This window comes from Osmerus mordax, chromosome 21, assembly GCF_038355195.1.
Source record: "Osmerus mordax isolate fOsmMor3 chromosome 21, fOsmMor3.pri, whole genome shotgun sequence".
Lineage (NCBI taxonomy): Eukaryota > Metazoa > Chordata > Actinopteri > Osmeriformes > Osmeridae > Osmerus > Osmerus mordax.
The window spans coordinates 5,834,638-5,855,035 of NC_090070.1; the positions used below are offsets into that span (position 1 = coordinate 5,834,638).

Consider the following 20,398-nt stretch of genomic DNA (forward strand, 5'->3'; position numbering starts at 1 on the left):
GACGTGTTTAGCTGCCCGAAAATCTGCCATGCGGTTGACAAAATAGGAAGGCAGTAGTAGTACATCACATAGCTTATCGATCTAAATGGTTGTCCCATGTTCTTCATACTGAACGAATCTAGATATCTGTGTGTACATATTGTGGTTGTATATAGTGAAATGAAATGAAAAATACTTGTAAGATTAATCTAAATAAATAAAATACACTTGTATTGAAGCCACAAAGTACAGTGTCGGATTTGATTAGCTTTGTCTACAGTCAAGTAAACCTCGAACACATTCTGTAGTCATGCAGAGGATGTGTTTTTCATAGTTTTTTCATATAATTATTTTGCAGTTCTTCGTTCGTAAATCTAATACTCCCAAGGTACGGTACTACTTTTGACTTTGTTACTTCGTAATATTGACCTAAATCATTATCTGCTGCCCTTACCTAGGCCTTCAAATTAGTGAAGTGAAATGCACTTAGCCAGCTGCGACGCACGTTTATTCATAACCGTAGCTTTTAGTTATATGTCGTAGCTGTGCAGAATATGTAGTGACTGGGCAATACCATCTCTAACCCAGCTACTATTGTTGATTTTACTGTGTGTGGTGTTGAATTGCTAACATTCTATTACTAAGTCATCATCTGTTACTGGGCTTTCATCCTCTTTTATGTAAGATATTCTTACTGGGTTACTCTCTTCGTATTAATATTACTTGCATTGTCATTTGTAAGTAAAGTAGCTCTGTTAGGAATTATTATTGCATATCATATATATGTACCCTATATCATAATTTATATGTACCCTGTACTGTAAAAATGGCTATTAACTTTAACTTGAGTAAGCTATCACGAGTTTTCCTGTTCACCCCAGTTAAGCACCACTAATCTGTCCAACGTTAAAAGTCAAAATTGCTGAAGGAAGGGACATGCTCTGTGCTTAACTACCTATGGTCATTTACAGCCATGGTGCCCTTGAAGGAGAAAGACGGGCCCATCGTGAAGAACCTGCTGGCTGCGGGGTGCTGTGCTCGCTGCGTACTCCGGTTCTGTTGCATAGGAGTTCCCTCTGCCTACAGACAATCCTACGAGGTGAGTTTATAGAATTCCATTGGCTGGCTTGCAAACTGCATGCTGGGTGTAGATCCCCCCAAAACACCTTTTGATTTCCTTCCATGTAACACCTGTGTACTGTTAATGGATGAACTCACCAACTTGACTGATTCCATGTTTTCCTGCTTTGTTGTCTCCTTCTCAGGACACAGTGAAGGAACTTCATGATTTCATCAGAGAAGCAGAAAACAATCAATCCCAAGATGCAACAGTACCAGAACATACAGAAAATCCTCCAAGTAAAAAAATAAGGCTGGACACCACAGAAGCTGACAGCCATTTTGAAGGGGACACCGCCATGGTTCCCGTGTCAGATGAACCTGACAAAAAGACTGCAGATTCTGAAGTGTGTGTGGTGTGTCTGGGTGTTCTACAGGAGTTCTGTGACCGGGCCCATGCCACAAAGGTGTGTTCTTCTCAGACTTTTAAGTGAGAAGATTAGGGAAAAAGCATAGCATTGTGCAAAATGTAATATCTGAAGTGGGAAATGCTGTTCCAGAATTTCAATGGAGGAGTTCATAGTTGTGTCTTTGTACAGATATCAGATGCTGTGAAGACGGAAAACTACCAGTTTGACACGCTGGTGCTGTCCGTCTCGCTCCCTGCCCAGCTGTCTGTCAGAGAGGTTTGTGTTTCTTGACGTGACCTGCCTCAGATGACCTCATGTCCACAAGTCCATTTGAATCCCTCCTTTTTAACCAAATGGCCATGCACTGCATTCAAAGTGTGAGGTGTGGCACTGGTTTGCTGTATCAAAGCCAGTCACTGTCATTTGTGGTTTGGCCTCTAGAGGGCAGCTGCTCCGTATCTAATGGTGGTTAAAGAAAAATGTTTTACAGACTTGCTGGTGGCCTTGACATTTGTCTGTGCACAGTCCATACTCTTTAATTGATAGTTATAAACTGTGTGTCTAAATGTGTCTGTGACGTCTCCACAGCACTCCTGTTGGCTTCATATCAAGAAGGAAGTGAGGTGAGGATCCCATGGCATCCATCGTGGCCATGCCCCTCACCATTGAGTGCTTATGATAAGTTGCAGTGCAATGCTTTACTACGTCTCACCGGCTTTTCTATCACCCTTACAAGGGAGAAGAGTATGTGCCTTAACAAGGACGACGTCATCCAAGTGAAAGAGGCCTTCAAGTGGATCATGCAGGGCCTGATCTCCAAGGAGATGGGAGGGAAGCCTGTGGTTACCAAGGTGAATGACTTTGCGACCTGAAAGCAAGAAAGTAATCCCAACTCCGAACAGACACCTTAGGTAGTGCTACATCTTTTTACTGTATCGATGCAATTCCAACACACAGAAGACATTTCTTTCTTACTTTTTGTTCCATCCAGAGTTCGTTTGAGATTGGCGTGGGGTTCACTCACCCAGAGACAGACGGAGACTGCCATTTCCTGTAAGTGTAACACAGTTCACTCCTCAGTAGAACAAAATGCACCATCAAATCGTTGGCTTTTATTTGAAGTAGCTGGCTAAAGTGGTTTATGAAAGGCTGTCATCGCATGTGTGAGTCACCTGTCATTTAAGGAATGAAATATTGGCACATTAGTGTCCACATGCTTACCTCTTCTCAGTCATGGAATGGTTAAATGGACATATGAGTAGATGAGGATAGACAGGTAGACTGGTAGATGGATAGATTTCACAATTGCTAAGGCATGACATGTCAAAATGACGAAGCTGGTATGCACCATATGAACATGTTCATTCAGGTGTCGTAAATCCTTCTGTATTTGATAATTTGTTTCTCAGGGCTAGCACCTGCTCTGACTGCTTCCGACCAACCAAGAACAAACAGGTCAATAAAGTTTGATTTTTTTTTTTAATGTGTTTTCAATTATTTTCAAATGGGCGAATGTAAAAAGTGTTTTCAATTTGACTGTTTTTGTTGGTGCAACAAACACAAACTATATTTACATCACTAGCTATTGTTCCCTTTTTCTTAAACTGGATTTTATTCTTGTTACAGTCAGTCTTCACTAGAATGGCAGTGATCAAAGCCCTGGAGAAAATTTCAGATGACAAGTTTCTGAAGTACGTCGTCATCTGCAGACTTTGCATATTTGTTGAGAATGTTCTAATTTCCCTTGAATCTGGAATTTGATGTATTGTTATACATTGTTCTTTCTAGAAAGTTCCCCTGTCCTCCCTCAAAACCGACCAGTAAATGCATTGCCCAGGATGTCCAGTGTCTTCACGTATCTGTATTTGTGGCAGGTAAGGTTTGTCAACCATTCCATTCCATTAGCCATCACCCAGGACGTGATTGTGTCTGTAGTGATCAGAAGAGATTGTGTACAATTGTATGTCATTTGTGGATAGTTTACTGCTCACATGCAGATAAACGACACCACCTTAGGATTTGGAGATAGTCTTATTGCTGAGTCATTTTGAATCCAAAGCATGTCGTTCCAAGAGTCATTATTTTGTTCATGTCGCCGCAGGGAGGTACAACAAGTTCTCGCGTGCTCTGCCCCAGACTCCCTGGTTGATTGATGGGGAGAGGAGGATGGAATCTTCTGTGGAAGAGCTGATCGCTGCACCTCTCCTCTCTTCATTCAGGGCAGACGGTAACTGAATACTAGTATATTAGTATGCAATAACCATATTTGATAGTATGTTCCTCAAGGTATTTGTTTATTTGCGTTCTAATATAAAATTCAGTTTGAATTGTAACCACATTTGATTCACGGCATGATGTAAACTAGGGCCCTACACCTTAAACAAACTCTTGACTTGTCTCCCAAGTGCTGTCACGCACAACCGTGACGGTGAGCTCTTCAAACAAATTCTGGATAAAACAAGCTGTCAAAAAATCCCTCAACCCCCCTCCCCACCCCCCTGATAAAACAAACATGTTTTCTTGTCTTCCAAATGCTGTCAGGCATTGTGTATACTGTATTTGTTTGGCTGTGCCAGCCCCATGAAGATATTTGCCTGCTACTATAAACCGTTGCCTTATAGTACCTACCTACGGGGAGTCAGGTGGCTGAGCGGTTAGGCAAGCGGGCTAGTAATCTGAAGGTTGCCAGTACGGTTCCTGGCCGTGCCAAATGACGTTGTGTCCTTGGGCAAAGCACTTCAGCCCACTTGCGTTGGGGGAGAATGTCCCTGTACTTACTGTAAGTCGCTCTGGATAAGAGCGTCTGCTAAATGACTAAATGTAAATGTACCTTACTAAAGTCACAGATGACTAAACCTCTCAGTTAGCGTGAGTTACCTTTCTCTCTACTCGTCTCCTCAGGGTTTAACTTCTCCTCGTCGGGAAGAGAGGACGTGGACGTGCGCACTCTTGGAAACGGTGAGACGGCGACGCAACGCGACGACCCGTACTTACATAGACATCCTTTCGGCCTATTGGTGCGAGTGGTCACATGTTGTGTTCCTTTCTGACAGGTCGGCCATTTGCATTGGAACTGCTGAATCCTCACAGAGCCAGGTTCAACAAGGCAGAGATCCGGCAACTGCAGGAGGTACTGTTACACATAAACAAAACAAATAAACAAACAGAAACACACACAGAGACATAGTAATGCTGTACTCATATTGCTGTGCTGCAATATTGTCACCTTTTTCCCCTCCCCCTCAGACCATTAACGGGTCATCTGACAAAATCCGAGTTAGAGATCTGCAGATCGTAACAAGGTAATCCGTCACACAAGTGTTCACCCGCTGTTCCGTAACTTGCAGCGCCGTGGGCACAGTGCAGATGTGTCACGTATGGAACAGGAATGGATGAACGACATTCACTTTTGATGACCCGCGCGTGTGTCTTTGACTCTTTAGAGAGGCCATGGGGCACATGAAGGAGGGGGAAGAGGACAAGACCAAGTCCTACACTGCCCTGATCTGGACCCGGAAAGCCATTGAGAAAGAGGATATCACGTTCATAGACAACATCAAAGTAAGGGACTCTTCTGCTCACCTTGTAGTCATACATCCCAATAATAAAGAGTGGCTACATGATGATGTTGTATAGAAGGTGTTGATATAACTTGACTATCCTGCATGCAAACCTGCGGATCAATTAGCATCTTTTTGTAACCTCGTGGGTACAACGAGAGACGGGAAATAACAAACACGGATCGACAACGATACGTGATTTGTTTTCCTTTCATTAGCAACCACTCATTTGTCGCTCCCTCAGGAGTTAAAGATAGCCCAGAAGACCCCTTTGAGAGTATTGCATCGCCGGCCGCTGGCCGTCAGAGAGCGCGTCATACACACCATGAGCACCCGCTTTCTGGACACGCATCACTTCCACCTGGAGCTGAGGACGCAAGCTGGGACGTATCCTTTGGTTTTGAATTGCCTAATGTCGTTGTTGTTCACATGCACTGACTGTACGTTGTGGTCGGCCATTCACATTTACACACAGGAGGCTGAACCGAGGTCAGCACCTGTGACAAGAAATGAAGCTGTAAGCTCCTTAATTGGCGTATTACCAGATACATAAAGGAGTTTGTTCATGGAGATTTCGGTCGTACCAAGCCTAACCTGTGCGAGCTTTTGGAAGCCGAAACGGACATTCTTGAGTTGGACGTCGAGGTGGGTTACAGGGGAAAATGGTGGGGACATTCACTGGAACACTTCTGTGCTTAACCACTAGTGGGATGTCTCGGGTTGGGAAAGCTCACCTTTGAAATAAGGCTGTCAAATCTAAATGGGTCAGTCAATTTCAATAATTCATATAGGTCCAGATGTATAACCCCTCTATCTCCCTGTCTCTCCTTAACCTGCACTCTCTCTCTCTCTCCCACATTCCCTCCTTAGTCTGTGGATGTGGACTGGCCTCCAGCCATCCCAGAGTGACCGCAGCTGTGCTGCGTCTGACTACGTGCACCACAGAGGGGAATTGACTGTGTCCCATCCCCAGCACCACCTTCCCTGGACCTCCTCCACTCAGCCACGAGCTGGTGCCTCGCACTTCCACTGATGTCTGTGTGACAAGGATGGGGGCGATAGGGTCAATCCACTATGTTGTGAAGTCTGTGAGCTTGTCCGTGAGCTATACTACGTGTGATCCATACCTGAAAGGTGTGCTGAGTGTTGTGTGGATTAACAAGGGATGCTTGATGTTATTGTTGGAGGAGGCATTGGTCAAGAGGTGGGGAGTTTGTGAAGAATCTCAGTATCACTGAGAATGTCTCGCCAAAATGGAAATTCTGTTTAAATTCTTAAGCTTGTATCAGAGCGCTTTTGGGAACATGTACATTATATTTTTTTTCGAAGGAAAACCAGGAAAGTGGTAGTGTACTGTACTTAGTGTGTTTGTGTTGCGGTTAACCTCCTCAATGCTGTGCAGACCATGGTGGGATTCAAAATTGATTAGTAGTAACCCTCTCAGCAAGTAATGATTTTGTTCCGCCTTAAAAAATAAAGTTCCTTTCCCTAATAGTTACAAAATGGACTCAGTACCTGTCTTTTTTCTGGGGAAACTACAACTTATAAGAATGTCCTAATGCACATCATTCTTAATTAGGAACAGGATTTGACTGCAGAATACCTGTCTACTTCTCAGTATTGGCTTTCTTGCAAAGAAACATGACACAATAACCCTGAAATGTATTCTTTTAATTTAATTCAAAATAAATACTACCACGGCAACGCAAGTCCACTATTGGGTTCTTGCCCTAATATTTTGGTAAGAAAACAAACAAGCAAAAAACGATTGAGAAAAAAAAAAAAACATTGGATAAAAAAGAGACTTTAGTTAATGCATCCAACAACATCCTTCAGTGACTTCAAAGAGGTGCCTTTATGACTCTGGACAAACACACTGGGTAAACACTGCCTAGAATGACACAAACATATAAATAAAACAAGTACTATGGTACAAAAAAGGAGAGGATGGGGGGGGGGGGAACAACCGTTGGTGACCATCACTGCAAAATCGACCATAGTCCCGCTTTTTGTGGGAGGATAAATAAAGAGACATTACAGTGTATACTCCACTCTATATACTCATATGTATCTTCTCACATAAGCTCTGATGGGACTGCCATCAGTGCAATTAGACCACGGGACCTGGGGGGGGGAGGGAGGGGGGGGGGGGCTCTTCTCCATGGAAACCTCCGCCGGACAGACAGGTCGTAGCAACGTCAACCACAAATGGATCGTCCAGTCTTGACATGTTTTTTTGTTATCTTTTTTTTTTTTTTATAATTATTTTTTTTTTTATATATATATATAACGTAGTTCGGAATCTTCCGCGGTCTGGGTTCCTGTCAAGCAAGCTTGAAGTACAGTCACACAAAAGAAAATGTTCATGTCTGGTCAAGATGCCACTAAACAGAAGAAAAAAAAAAGGCATTGCATATTTACATCACACAAAAAGGTAGGGGGGGGAAAAATCTTTCAATTCTTTTCCCATTCTCACACGTACGTTTTCATACACAAGTATTTCATGGCTCAGATTCACGTGACCTGTGGTCATACATGATTAGTGATTATTGATACCTCAGTAACAACAAATTATAAAGATCTGGCGGGGTATTGTTGTTGTTTTTTTCCCTTCCTTTCGTCACAAATACTACATGTAGCGCTCGGAATGCTCATGTTAATGGTGTCTGTGTGTGTTCTATGAAATCTAGTGTGTGTTACTACAGCATAAAGTTGGCTTGACCTACAAAAGCCCCGTAAGTTTGTTGTGTAAACATCCATACCATAATTATTTTCCTACAGCTATGGGGAGGGTAAAGAGGTTCAGAACTGTGGAAACTATGCAAAAAAAGGCCTGTATTAATACTATAGTAGCTTTCTTTCCCTGATGGGTGGTTGAAGCTAAACTGGTAGCTGAGTTGAATGCGGTTGTGCTCTGTGTTGCCTGAGTGAACCGTGCAAGTTTTCTGGCAGTTTACAGTTTTCCTGTTAGGATAGAAAGATAAATAAAAAAGAATATTGTGGATAGGGCGGGCGGGGGGGGGTAAGGGATTGGAGGGAGGGGGGAGGGTTGTCTGTAAAACGAGTCAAAAGGAACTATTCGTTTTGTTTGCATTTTGTTGTTTTTTTTTTCTCTCCAGAGATGGGTTATTTGTAGACGGTGACTTCCTCGACGTGGGGTTGGGCAATGTGCGCTACCATGACGGGCACACACGGGTAAGGAAAAAAGGAATAGTTTAGACTGAACCACGAGCCATGCACTTCTCAACTAAGAACGCCCTCATCCCTTCCCTCCCTAAATCACCCTGTCTGTATGATACGAAACATCTGCACACGTAAGGCAACATTTTTGGTTTTGTTCCCTAGAACGGCTCTTCCAAACCAAGTGCAAAAAAGGAGTCAAAAGAAGAAGAAAAAATAAACGACAAAAGGAAATAAATGAACGCAACAGGTCGATAACCTAATACTGACGGAAGAAAAAAATAAATAACAAAAACATTGCCTTCTGCAGGAAATAGCGTTGAAAATGTAGGAGACTTCTTTTTTTTTTTCTTCCATCTTTTTTTGTGTGGGCAGACCGGTTTGAGTCTATCCCACTGTGCAAAACCCCTTTTAAAGTCCCGAAAAAGACTTCCCCCTGTCTGCACGTGGATACAGAGAAGGAGAAAAAGAGGGGAGACTTTTTCCTAAAATGGCTACGCGTTTTCCTCGGATGGCCGCGGATGGGAGGGGGAGGTGGGTGGGAGGGGGGGGGGGGGGGGCGACGAACACTGGCTCGGCTGGCAGGCAGGCTGGCTGGCTCGGCTGGCTATGTCACTCCCGCCCGCTGGCCGAATAGGAGAATTGGGGGAAATGAGGCCTCCGTTCGCTGTCGGCGGCGTCCATCCCGTCTTCGTCGACTGTTGGGGGAAGAGAGAGAAACAGAGAGAAAAAGAGAGAGAGAGAAATGGAACGTCAGAAAGGAAAAAGGCGTATGCTGTAAACAGTAGATGTGATGAAACGGCTGTAGTAGCGTTTGCCCTCTGGCAACTCCCAGGATTCATCCAGGGAGCATCGTATGATGCTCCCTGGTACGCTTCGAAGACCATATATGACTGCGTCAGGTGACCCTTTCTACTGACCCCCTGGCATTGTTACTGTGTCACAAAACAGCAACCTATCCATGTAGCTACAATCTAAATTCGAGTCATCCTAATCCAGTCAGCGGGGTGACCAGGCGAGGGTTGGGGTGGTGAAGGGCTAGACTCACATTTTTCCGGAGGGGTGATGGTGATGGTCTGCGCCGTGAACTCTTCGTCAAAGTAGCGCGTGTCTGTCTCCGAGGAGACCTGGGGCATGAAGGGCGGGACCAGCTGCAGGCGACAGGAAGAGGAAGAGGAAGGGGGGGGGACTCTGAAGTCACATGGTGTGTATGTGTGATATCAGGCATGGGAGTTTCAGAGCATCTGTTGTCACTGTGCCTGTTCAATCAAGTTTCTATCGCCACGTCTATAGGCTTTTTAAAAATCAAAACAAAACCTTTCTTGGAAGATGAGATGCTATAAGATCATCCTTTAAGCCTTTGAACACCATGGACTTCCGATAATCTTAGTGCTAAAAATAGACTCACTAAACAGTTTTTCCCCCTAGGGTTTGGGATTAGGTAACATTACTGGGATTAGACAAACAGAAAATTGTCAGGTGACCGCGGTGATGTGGCAGAAAATAGCGCCCGTTGCGACTCACCTTCTTGTCGTACACGTCTTGCCAGTCGACGGCGGCAAAGAAGCTGTGACGCATAATCTCCTTGGCGTCGTCGGGCCCTCCGCCGAGTCTGTCACAAGCGAAGCATAACAGTCCAAAAATATATATAATTATCAAATAAAAGATTTGCGTAAAATCACAAAAAAAAACTGGACTACTGCTCTTGATCTTGAAATAACTTCCTGTGGAGAGGGGGTGAACGACTTCTTTCTCTCTTGTTGCTTTCAACACTCACTCTCTCCCTTTCTCTGTATCACAAGTGTTTTTTTCTTTGTCAGACTAACAGCCAAAGCTCTCGTTTTGCATCCCGGGCAACTATATCGATGTATGAAATGTCTGAGTTCTTGTTCCTTGTTGTGTCTGCGAGGAGAGTGAGAAGACAGAGATTGGAATTGGGATCTTACTGGGGCCCGTAACAACGTCAACATAATCAATATCCGTTTCCATCCACCCTTTCTTTACGAACTAGGAAACATGGAGCGCTGTGGAGTGTTTGCTTGCTGACTCGCTTAATGCTTTAGATAAACAACCCCCCCCCCCCCCCCCCCTTTCCCCCGAGCAAGTGTGTGCGAAGCTGTACCTGATTCTGTGTGTACTTGCGTGACTGCGTATATATGCGTTTGCATGTGTGTTTGCATATGCGTGGGCAGGACAGGAAATGCATATGTTTGTGTTTCTGTGTTTACATATGTGTGTGTGTGTTGTAGTGTGTACGTGTGTGAGAGAGAGGACAGAGAGAGAGAGAGAGAGAGAGAGAGAGAGAGAGAGAGAGAGAGAGAGAGAGAGAGTGTGTGTGTGTGTGAGGGGGCCCACACACACCGCTTGTTGGGGTCCTTGATGAGCAGGCCGGACAGCAGGGACTTGGCGTCGGCCGAGAGGGTGCGTGGGAACTTGATCTCCTCCATGAGGATCAGCTCAAACAGCTTCTCGTGGTCCTGGTTGTAGAAGGGCAATCGGCCGCACATCATCTCATACATGACCACGCCCAGGCCCCACCAGTCCACCGCCCGGCCATAGTCGTTGTCCTCCAGGACCTGAGAAACAGGAAATTAGGTCGCCCATCAATCATCTGTCCCGGATAGTGTAAGCATGAGTCGTATGTTTAGGTCAAAGTTAAATCAAGTCTACACGCAGGGGAAACTAAATGTGTACTTCTTTTACTATTACAGTTTTTGGTGACAAAACATGTGCCATGAAAGCCATATGAATATGTATGAGGAGTGTTTGAATGTCCCTACTGGTGGGTTCAGTGATGTGCATGGCTGTGTGGGGCTCTGTGTGAAGCTAAGCTAAGCAGAGCATGTGAACTCTGACCTCGGGGGCCAGGTACTCTGGTGTGCCGCAGAAGGTCTTCATGGTGGCGGCGTCGGTGATGCCCTCTTTGCAGAGGCCAAAGTCGGTGATCTTGATGTGGCCGTCTTTGTCCAGCATCAGATTCTCCAGCTGGCGGGGTGAGAGAGGAACGTTTCATTATGACCTCATCGCTGTGCCGTTTCACCCCTCGAATGTTATTATCCTCTTAAAGGAGTAATTGCAAAACACAAAAAACTGAACTGGACAGTGGGCAAAAGATGCCAGCCTGGCTTAAGACATGCTTCATGCGTTGGCGTGTGTTTTGAGTGGACTTATTCCTTGGGTCGGGGTTCAATTTTTGATGTTTAAACCTATGTAGTCGTTAGCGAAAGGTGAAGACCGCTGTGTAACTGATTCTTTGGCAGTGGTACCGTTGCTGCCATCTGCAGCCATTAGCGGTGAACCTTTTTTTTTTTTACCTTCAGGTCGCGGTACACTATCTTGGCCGAGTGCAGGTAGTCTAAAGCGGAGACGATCTCAGCGCCGTAGAAGCGGGTGCGGTCCTCGGAGAAGACTCGCTCTCTCGACAAATGGAAAAACAGCTGCGGAGAGGTCGACAGAAGCGAAGCGATGTCAAAGGATGCAGGCGGGTAAAGTGCTGGCACAATATGCACAGATGTGGCCCTACATTTGAATGGGGGAATTATAGCTATGGGTTGAAACAAATGATTGCACTTTGCCTCAAAAGTATTAGACGAGTGCAGAGGAATGCTGATGGGTGTCCGGCCCCCCCCGAACAAATGTTTGCTTTCCTTCAGTCGGATGAAATCCTGTTTTGCTTTTTTTTGGGGGGGGGGGGGGGGGGGGGGTCAAGTTCTTAAGTCTCACTGTAAGTCTGTGTGTGTGTGTGATGTGTCATGCCATTGGCGGACGCTGCAGAAGAAGTGGTTTAGGGGGTGAGGGGGGGGCTGGTTTGAAACAAAATTCTCTTCAGTTATTGTGTTTGTGTGATCTGTGTCACGCCACTGGCAGACATAGACAGAAGGTTCAGATGAAGAAGTGGTTTTGGGGGCGGGGGGGGAACTGGTTTCAGACTGGTTTCCCTCAGTTATCGTGCTTGACTGAGTGACATTCGCCAAACTATTTGAACGCTTTACCTACAAGTGTTAAGACAAGTCTTTGATAGTTATCATCAAACTGATAAATCATTAGTTGACACCGTCTCGCTGCGCCTGCTTACCTCTCCTCCGTTGACGTACTCCATGACGAAGCACAACCTGTCCTTAGTCTGGAAGGAGTACTTCAGAGACTGGAAAAACAAGGAAAAGCCCAAACACTGAACGTTACCACAAAAATGCACAGAGGCTGCCCCAATGTCCTAAACAAAGGTGATGCCACTAAAAGAATGGCTGTGAGCTTTTAGCTTACTCTTTGTCCTTTTTTATAAGCAATACAACCGAGTAAGACATTGGAGGAATTGAAGTCTTCAAATGTTCAGTGAACCCAAGGTCTATACGAAGACCATTTGTCTTTAACTGTGTGTTACATTTAGTGGTGCTGTTTCTTTATGGCAGTTACTCACGGTTAGGAATGGATGTCGGGTGTTTTTTAATACTCTGCTTTCTGTGAGCGTGTGGGCAACTTCATCCTGCGAAACAAGGGGATGGAAGAAAGGGATTACGCTTTTTTGGGGTGTTTTGTGGAGTGAGGAATTAGAGAAGACAAACGAGGCTGAAACGGGATCAGTTTGCAACAAACGGAACTGAGCTGCAGAAAGTACCTTTGCGATGATCACTTCCTTTTTCAGGATCTTCATGGCGTAGTAGGTCCCGCTAGCCTTCTCCTTGACCAGAATGACTTTGCCAAAAGTGCCTTTTCCCAGTAGTTTCAGATAGTCGAAGTCATTCATTGTCTAGGAGGAAGCAGAAGAGAGAAGTTCAAAACAGAAGGTCAGTCGATTTCTAGTTTGCACTCTTTGGGTTTGGTATTTCACTGTTGTTTGTTTGTGGTGGCTGGTGGAACAGGTTAATACTACTCTGAAAAAGGGCTCAGGTTAGGGTTAGAGATAAAAAATTGCTTTCAGATCAGCACAAGAACAATAACCTTTTTTAAGGGTCTGAAAGAACTGCTTAGGCTTCCAAACAGGAACTTTACGTCTTCAATATCGGGGAAAGGGGGAAATTCCCTTGTAGACGTCCTTATTGGTTTTTAACCCTTGTGTTATCTTCAGGTCATTCTGACCCATCAGTCATTGTGATCCACCGTCGTATTGCGACAACTTTACCGCACACAAAAACAAAGTGAAGCATTTTCTTTTAACCGTCGGGCTGTCTCAGACCCACCACATTGCGAAGGTTAAAAGAAAATGCTATTTATTTGTTTTTGTATTGGGTAAACACAACGATGGTTCGTTGTAAACCTTTGGGTCATGTGACCCGAACGCAGCACGAGGGTTAAGACGGTTTTCGACACACATTCCTTCATCCGCACCTTCCGTTTGTGGTGGCTGGTGGAGGTGTCCATCTCCTCCTCGTTGACGTTCTCGATCTGTGACGTAGGGCTGCACAGGATGCCCTCTTCCTCCTGCTTGGCCAGGGATTCTGCCACCATCTGAATGGCCTCGGCCCACTCATCCCTGGGGAAACCAACCCGGAGCAAACACACCCCTCTGGTCATTAACCCAACCCTGGCCCAAACACACCCCTCTGGTCATTAACCCAACCCTGGCCCAAACACACCCCTCTGGTCATTAACCCAACCCGGGCCCAAACACACCCCTCTGGTCATTAACCCAACCCTGGCCCAAACACACACCTCTAGTCATTAACCCAACCCTGGCCCAAACACACCCCTCTGGTCATTAACCAAACCCGGGCCCAAACACACCCCTCTGGTCATTAACCCAACCCTGGCCCAAACACACACCTCTGGTCATTAACCCAACCCTGGCCCAAACACACACCTCTGGTCATTAACCCAACCCTGGCCCAAACACACATCTCTGGTCATTAACCCAACCCTGGCCCAAACACACCCCTCTGGTCATTAACCCAACCCTGGCCCAAACACACACCTCTGGTCATTAACCCAACCCTGGCCCAAACACACATCTCTGGTCATTAACCCAACCCTGGCCCAAACACACACCTCTGGTCATTAACCAAACCCTGGCCCAAACACACACCTCTGGTCATTAACCCAACCCTGGCCCAAACACACATCTCTGGTCATTAACCCAACCCTGGCCCAAACACACACCTCTGGTCATTAACCCAACCCTGGCCCAAACACACACCTCTGGTCATTAACCCAACCCTGGCCCAAACACACACCTCTGGTCATTAACCCAACCCTGGCCCAAACACACACCTCTGGTCATTAACCCAACCCTGGCCCAAACACACCCTTCTGGTCATTAACCCAACCCTGGCCCAAACACACCCTTCTGGTCATTAACCCAACCATGGCCCAAACACATACCTCTGGTCATTAGCCCAACCCTGGCCCAAACACACCCTTCTGGTCATTAACCCAACCCTGGCCCAAACACACCCTTCTGGTCATTAACCCAACCCTGGCCCAAACACACACCTCTGGTCATTAACCCAACCCTGGCCCAAACACACACCTCTGGTCATTAACCCAACCCTGGCCCAAACACACACCTCTGGCCATTAACCCAACCCTGGCCCAAACACACACCTCTGGTCATTAGCCCAACCCTGGCCCAAACACACACCTCTGGCCATTAACCCAACCCTGGCCCAAACACACACCTCTGGTCATTAGCCCAACCCTGGCCCAAACCTTAACCCCTCTCATCTTAACTCAACACTGCAGTGGACCTGTGGGGTTGAAATAGGGTTGCTACCCATCCCGGTTTTCCCGGGATTGTTCTCTTTTTTGATCGACATTTTTAATTCTTTCCTGGGACATGAATTGTCAGTTTTTTGTGAATTTATTTCTCAATTTAGAATTTCATATTTTTAAATAAAACGTAATTTGTAATTTCCTTCTTCCGAGTTCTGTCCGAGCGTCCCGGTTTTTCACAAATCAAAGGTGGCAACCCTAGGTTTAAATACTAGCATTGTGAGCTACATTTTCCGGAGCCTTCTAGAAAATACAAAATAAATCACCGGAAGGCCTTTTGAAACCAGCCCATTTAAGAGACAGGGCTGTGAACTCTGGCTCCGGGATTTTCTTTCCGTGCTGTCGACTGACAGACCCCACGATGGGACTGGGAACCGTGAAAGGCTTCGTGAGGGGCGGGGTTACAAATCAGAGACGGCCCACCTCTCGTCGGGCGTGTCCACGTGGAAGGTCCTCTCGATGACTGTGGTCCACTGGAGACAGCGGATGATGAAGGTGTTGGGCTTGGGCCGCTCGGTCTTCATCAGCTGACATTCTGGGGGGGGGGGGGAGAAGGGAGAGAGAGAGAGAGAGAGAGAGAGAGAGAGAGAGAGAGAGAGAGAGAGAGAGAGAGAGAGAGAGAGAGAGAGAGAGAGAGAGAGAGAGAGAGAGAGAGAGAGAGAGAGAGAGAGAGAGAGAGAGAAGGAGAGAGAGAGAGAAGGAGAGAAAGAAAGAGAGAGAAGGAGAAACAAGGAGAGAGAAGGAGAAATAAGGAGAGAGAAGGAGAGAATAAATAGAAGGGTACAAGGCACATGAGTTGGGCGAGGGGGGGGGTTAAGATGTTTAATCAATGTGCATCCTTCACATTATGGATGTTGACAAAGCAGATCAAACATTATTCACTCGCCGTATGGATTCTGGAGCGTGAACATTCAACACAACCCATTCCGATAACCAATTCAGGCCGATGCATATTTGAATGGAATTCTCCTTTCGGCTGAGCCCGAAACCAAAGCTAAATTCAGTCCTATGTTCACATCCAAAGCTGCAATAGTCATTTGTTCATTCATAAGAGATTGGGTTCATGGTGAAAGGGACCTACTTGCTACAGAGAAGTTGTTGAGGGGATAGGCCAGGTCGGCGTCCTGCGGTTTGTCCTTGTAGCCAATGAAGGAGCCGTCTGTCTTCAACAGGAAATAGCGCGGTCGCCAGTTCTTTATGTACTCTCCTACAAGGAGGAAGTTGGACACGGAGGGAAGGCCTTACTGTTATTTCTGTCAATCAAAATCTGCACACTTTGTTTGCAAGGTTTATGCAGGGGATCTTCAACATCTTGACAGGATCAAAGAATATACTTTTCTTCGTTTTTGCGTCCTGTCATGGACGCATTGATATGAACAACTGAACTTTTCTCTGCAACCAAGATGCTATCTGCAGTGAAAAGCAGTGGGCCTAATCGCATAATATTCTTAGCCTATTTATAGGCTAGCTTCGTACAACAACAAGAGCAAGGCTAGTTTTGACGCCATTTTGATGAACTACCCCTGATGGCTGTCTGCGTCGTTAGGCGACTGTTCGAGCCCACAGGGTTCTGGGAACAATTCAGGGACTTTTCGAGGTCTGAGAGGAAGGAACGTGTGGGAGTTAAGTCATCCTCCGGTGTGTGCTTATGGTACCGCTAAACACATTTCCTTGCGGCAGCACCCGTTGCGAGACACACACGCGCACATCGGAACGCGCGCATCGTGCGCACACACCGCACAGACATGAAGGCATAAAGACACAAACACCCTTGCACGCACCCAAAACACACAGCTCCTCTAAAACAGAGCTCGCCCTGTATCTTATCCACCCCCGCGGTCCGCTCACCTCTTTTCTGGACCCAGCCTTCCTTCACAACGTTCTGATCGCTCATGGTGGTTCCACTTCGTCAGGTCGACCCAGTGTTAACCTGGGAGGCGGAGGTGAGAGGTGGGGCTGGGGGGTGGGCAAGGGGGAGGGAGGGGGGAGGGAAGGAAGGGGGGAGGGGAGCGGGGGGGGATTGTGGGTCAGCTGTCCTGACCTTGCAGTCCCGCCGTCGGCTTCGGAGACGCGCTCGCCTCTCCGCGCGCTGTCTCCTGTCTGTCTGGACCCTGGCACTGCGCTCGTGTGAACGTTGTCTGTCTCTCTTTTTCTCTCTTTTTCTCTCGCTAGCTCTCTCCGGCACTCGCACGCTCTCTTTTCTCCAACTTACTTGACTTTTTCCTTTCTCACTTTCTTTTATGTCCCTCACCTTTGCACTTTCCCCCCCGACTCACTCTTTCCCTACTTCCCCTCGACGCACCTTCAGTCTCTCTGACCTAACTCTCTCTTTCTACCTCTCTCTGTCTCCCTCCTCTTTTCAGGCACTCCAGCGGTGACTCAGCCTGGAAGGAAACAAGGGAGAAGAGGAAGAAGGGAAAAAACAAAAGTCAGGTCCACATCGTTCTCCACTGTGTCTGTACACCTCCCCTATCCCCCCCCCCCCCCCCCCCCCCCCCCCCCGGGTTCCTTACAAACACTTACGTGAGAACCAGAGTCATTGTTAAGACCCCAGCACACGCTTCCCGTCTCGTCCCTCCCCTGCCCACCAGCCAACATGTCCCCTTTCCTCTCTGTGTTCTTGTGTGTATGTGGGGAACGCTTCAAAATGCTGATGCCATGCCATTTTAAGACTGTCTTAAAAGGTACACATCCATAAGGGGTTCTCGCCCGTCACCTATGGATTCTTTTACAAGATCTTGTCGTGTTTGCACAAGTAACCTTAAAGACAAGGTCAGAGCCACTGCCCAGAGAAGCAGCATGCACTTTACTTTTACTTGGCTCTTGAGTCCAGAGGTATTCAACACAATGGGACATGGTGTAGAAAGAACCAATACGTCTAGGCACATTGCAATTCCAATGATCTAATTTTGCCAGTCATCACTCTCTCTTGCTCTCTGATGACTTTTAACTGGTGAATGAGTCATGATGATGTAATGACAACATACAGCATGGAACACTGATGAGCATAGCATCCCATCATAACTAGTGATGCAGCCAATGATCTTGAATTATATGAGAGAAATGCCACAAGTTAATTACAAAATAAATATGTTTTGGAGGTATATGGCAGCATTGTAAGGACATTGTATAATATATTTGCGCTTTTTACATATAAATAATAGCGCCAATCCAATCACCACCTCGCCGCATACCATTATAGGAAGACAGAATGATGGACAACAAATGGGAGCCATCAAATGACAACAAAAACAATGGCTGACACAGACAGGCGTTCCATTTGATGGGACACAGCAGTTGTGAACTGCGTTTTTTTTTCTTCTTCTTCTTTTACAGGAAACGGCTCAGCCATCAATTTGTAAGACATGGTTAGGCCTAGTACCACAAACAAACAAACAAATAATGAAACAAGAGCTTTTGTTTCAAGGGCGTGTGGTGTCATTTGCTGTTACATAATAACATCCGCCTGTCTTGCATGTACACTTCATTACAATTTGGAGGAAGCATATAATAAACGCTTGTGTACCCAATGGATGAATCTTATTAATTATTATGCGCATAAACATCTGAGAAAATTGCATGCCAGACACGGACATGTTATTGTAAACCAAGCTGGCCTGCTGTGATGATGGCTAGGCTAGTTGGCTAGCTGATGGATGCTAGAGAGCTACTGTGGCTAGCTAACGCAATAGGCTAGCAAGCTAGGCAAGCTAGGCTAGCTGACTGGCTGTCTGCCTTGGTGTATTCTATTTTTATTGTTTCCTAAGGTAATCAGAGGGGTTGTGTGAGAAATGCTGTACTGGGTTCATCGTTTTAGGACGAGGACATTATATGTTTTAAGAGTAGGAAATTAGATTTGGGCGAAGGGAGGGACTGGGCCGAAGCCAGACATCACCACCCCATCATTGTAGCTCGCGCTAGAGAATGCCTCCCTGCAGCATCCCAGCATCGCATCCCAAACTTGCAAATGACGTGCATTCAAGCTAGCATGCTAACCACCGTTCCCACCCATTACCCGTCCATAAAATGCTTTCACAAAGCCTTACAACTACACACAAACCCTTAGACTGAAAAACACATTTCTGCTTTTATTTCCATGATTCGTATTTTTATTATGGTATTATATTTTACCTGGTAGTCGACTAATTATAGGGACACCCCCTTTGAGCGTTTGTGATTCCAGCGTAGCAAAATATATGGATAGAACAGCCAATGTTAAAAATAGAAGCAGGACGGTGATGTATCCATTGCCGCGGATGCTGCGGAAGATTACGGTGTCCAAAAATAATGTTTTGTAGACTGATATTGCGGCGACGGTCCTCCCCGTCTCCGCCACTAGCTTCAGCAGCTGCCGCTTGTTAGGAGGAAATCTCGTGACGTCACGTATAGCCAGATTTCAGACGACTTCCCTCTCCTCCTGGCATCGCATCCAGCCGCTTTTGTTGGTCCCTGGCTTTTGTTGGCCTGTCTCCTCTTCTCAAATGCGTTATTGTCACCAGACGCAGTCCGATGTTACTAAAAGAATGATTCTGTGCGATCCTGCACCAGCATTGGTCACCAAATTGGTGTTTGAATTTAGAGTGGCCTACTTTACATAAATCTTTTGAGCAGCACCCATATTCACACAGTCTATTATCAAGAAATAAATGATTGCTTTGTTCCGAGATTCTTCGTAGGCCTCCTCGAGGGGTCATTAAATAAAAAGGTAAACCAAACAGTTAAATAACGCTAGTAGACTACACGGTGACGTTAACAAGGAAACAAAACAACTACCATTTTTACATTTAGGCTATGGGATAATGTGGACCCTTTCGAAGTTTGTTCATATGTTTTCAGCTTTATGCTAATGAACTGCGAGGGAGGATGGGGAGAGGCAAGTGATGCTGGAATTGGGGGTTTATCGCTCAACCAAAATCTAACATTTAAAGGCGCTCAACTTTGCATTCACTGAAGTACCTGTCAAACTATTTCGGGGTGCGATGTTCCAACCTTCACGAGCAAAGTGTCATATTTGAGTACAGTTAGACTACTTCTTGAGGCAGACGGTCTGTGTCAAAAGGCTGAGTTGAGGAGGCAGTGAATGATGAGGGGAAAACAACACCCTCTAGTGTTTCTTCGCCAAATGTGATCATTTCAACAAAGCCATTCACTGGTAATTTGGGGGAAAAGAAAACCTTTGTCATTTCTTCAGCGTTTGATTGGTGTGTATACACATTGTTCTTTCACCCCCTCAGCCACCTTTCAATAAATAGCCTGAGGATGTGTTCCATCATATTAATTGCTATTTTATAGGCCTATTTAAAGTTTAAGTTTGCTCAAACAGACAAGGCAAAACATTTACAGGAAATGGCTTTCAAAGTTGACCCTCTGGTTAAAGGCTACACAAGGTGGTGCTTCCATTTGCAACCTATTCCTATGACTTGTTCGTAAACAAAAGCAGGCCAATTCTAATCTTATTACCTCAGGTTGCAGTAGAACCCCTTCCATTCTTAATTTAAGTGCCAT

General features: G+C 45.9%; 2 protein-coding genes across 2 annotated transcripts; one reads left to right on the top strand and one right to left on the bottom strand.

Moving 5' to 3' along the window:
• The first annotated feature begins 268 nt into the window (after positions 1 to 268).
• Positions 269 to 6,502, top strand: pus10 (pseudouridine synthase 10). The gene is made up of 18 exons (XM_067259414.1): positions 269 to 367; positions 951 to 1,078; positions 1,245 to 1,505; positions 1,638 to 1,724; positions 2,037 to 2,071; positions 2,185 to 2,299; positions 2,440 to 2,501; positions 2,858 to 2,903; positions 3,075 to 3,139; positions 3,237 to 3,322; positions 3,550 to 3,675; positions 4,350 to 4,406; positions 4,502 to 4,578; positions 4,695 to 4,750; positions 4,892 to 5,009; positions 5,253 to 5,395; positions 5,554 to 5,653; positions 5,879 to 6,502. The coding sequence occupies exons 2-18, from the start codon at positions 953 to 955 to the stop codon at positions 5,915 to 5,917; spliced, it is 1,599 nt and encodes a 532-aa protein (XP_067115515.1). The 5' UTR covers positions 269 to 367; positions 951 to 952; the 3' UTR covers positions 5,918 to 6,502.
• A 735-nt stretch (positions 6,503 to 7,237) lies between these two features.
• akt3b (v-akt murine thymoma viral oncogene homolog 3b) lies at positions 7,238 to 19,236 on the bottom strand. Its single transcript, XM_067258796.1, has 14 exons — positions 19,025 to 19,236; positions 16,742 to 17,277; positions 15,975 to 16,100; positions 15,317 to 15,428; positions 13,514 to 13,658; positions 12,804 to 12,935; positions 12,606 to 12,671; positions 12,264 to 12,332; positions 11,503 to 11,625; positions 11,045 to 11,173; positions 10,550 to 10,764; positions 9,713 to 9,800; positions 9,237 to 9,339; positions 7,238 to 8,886 (listed from the first exon to the last, which is right to left on the bottom strand). Exons 2-14 carry the CDS (start codon positions 16,785 to 16,787, stop codon positions 8,801 to 8,803), a joined length of 1,440 nt encoding a protein of 479 aa, XP_067114897.1. The 5' UTR covers positions 16,788 to 17,277; positions 19,025 to 19,236; the 3' UTR covers positions 7,238 to 8,800.
• Between the last annotated feature and the right edge of the window lie 1,162 nt (positions 19,237 to 20,398).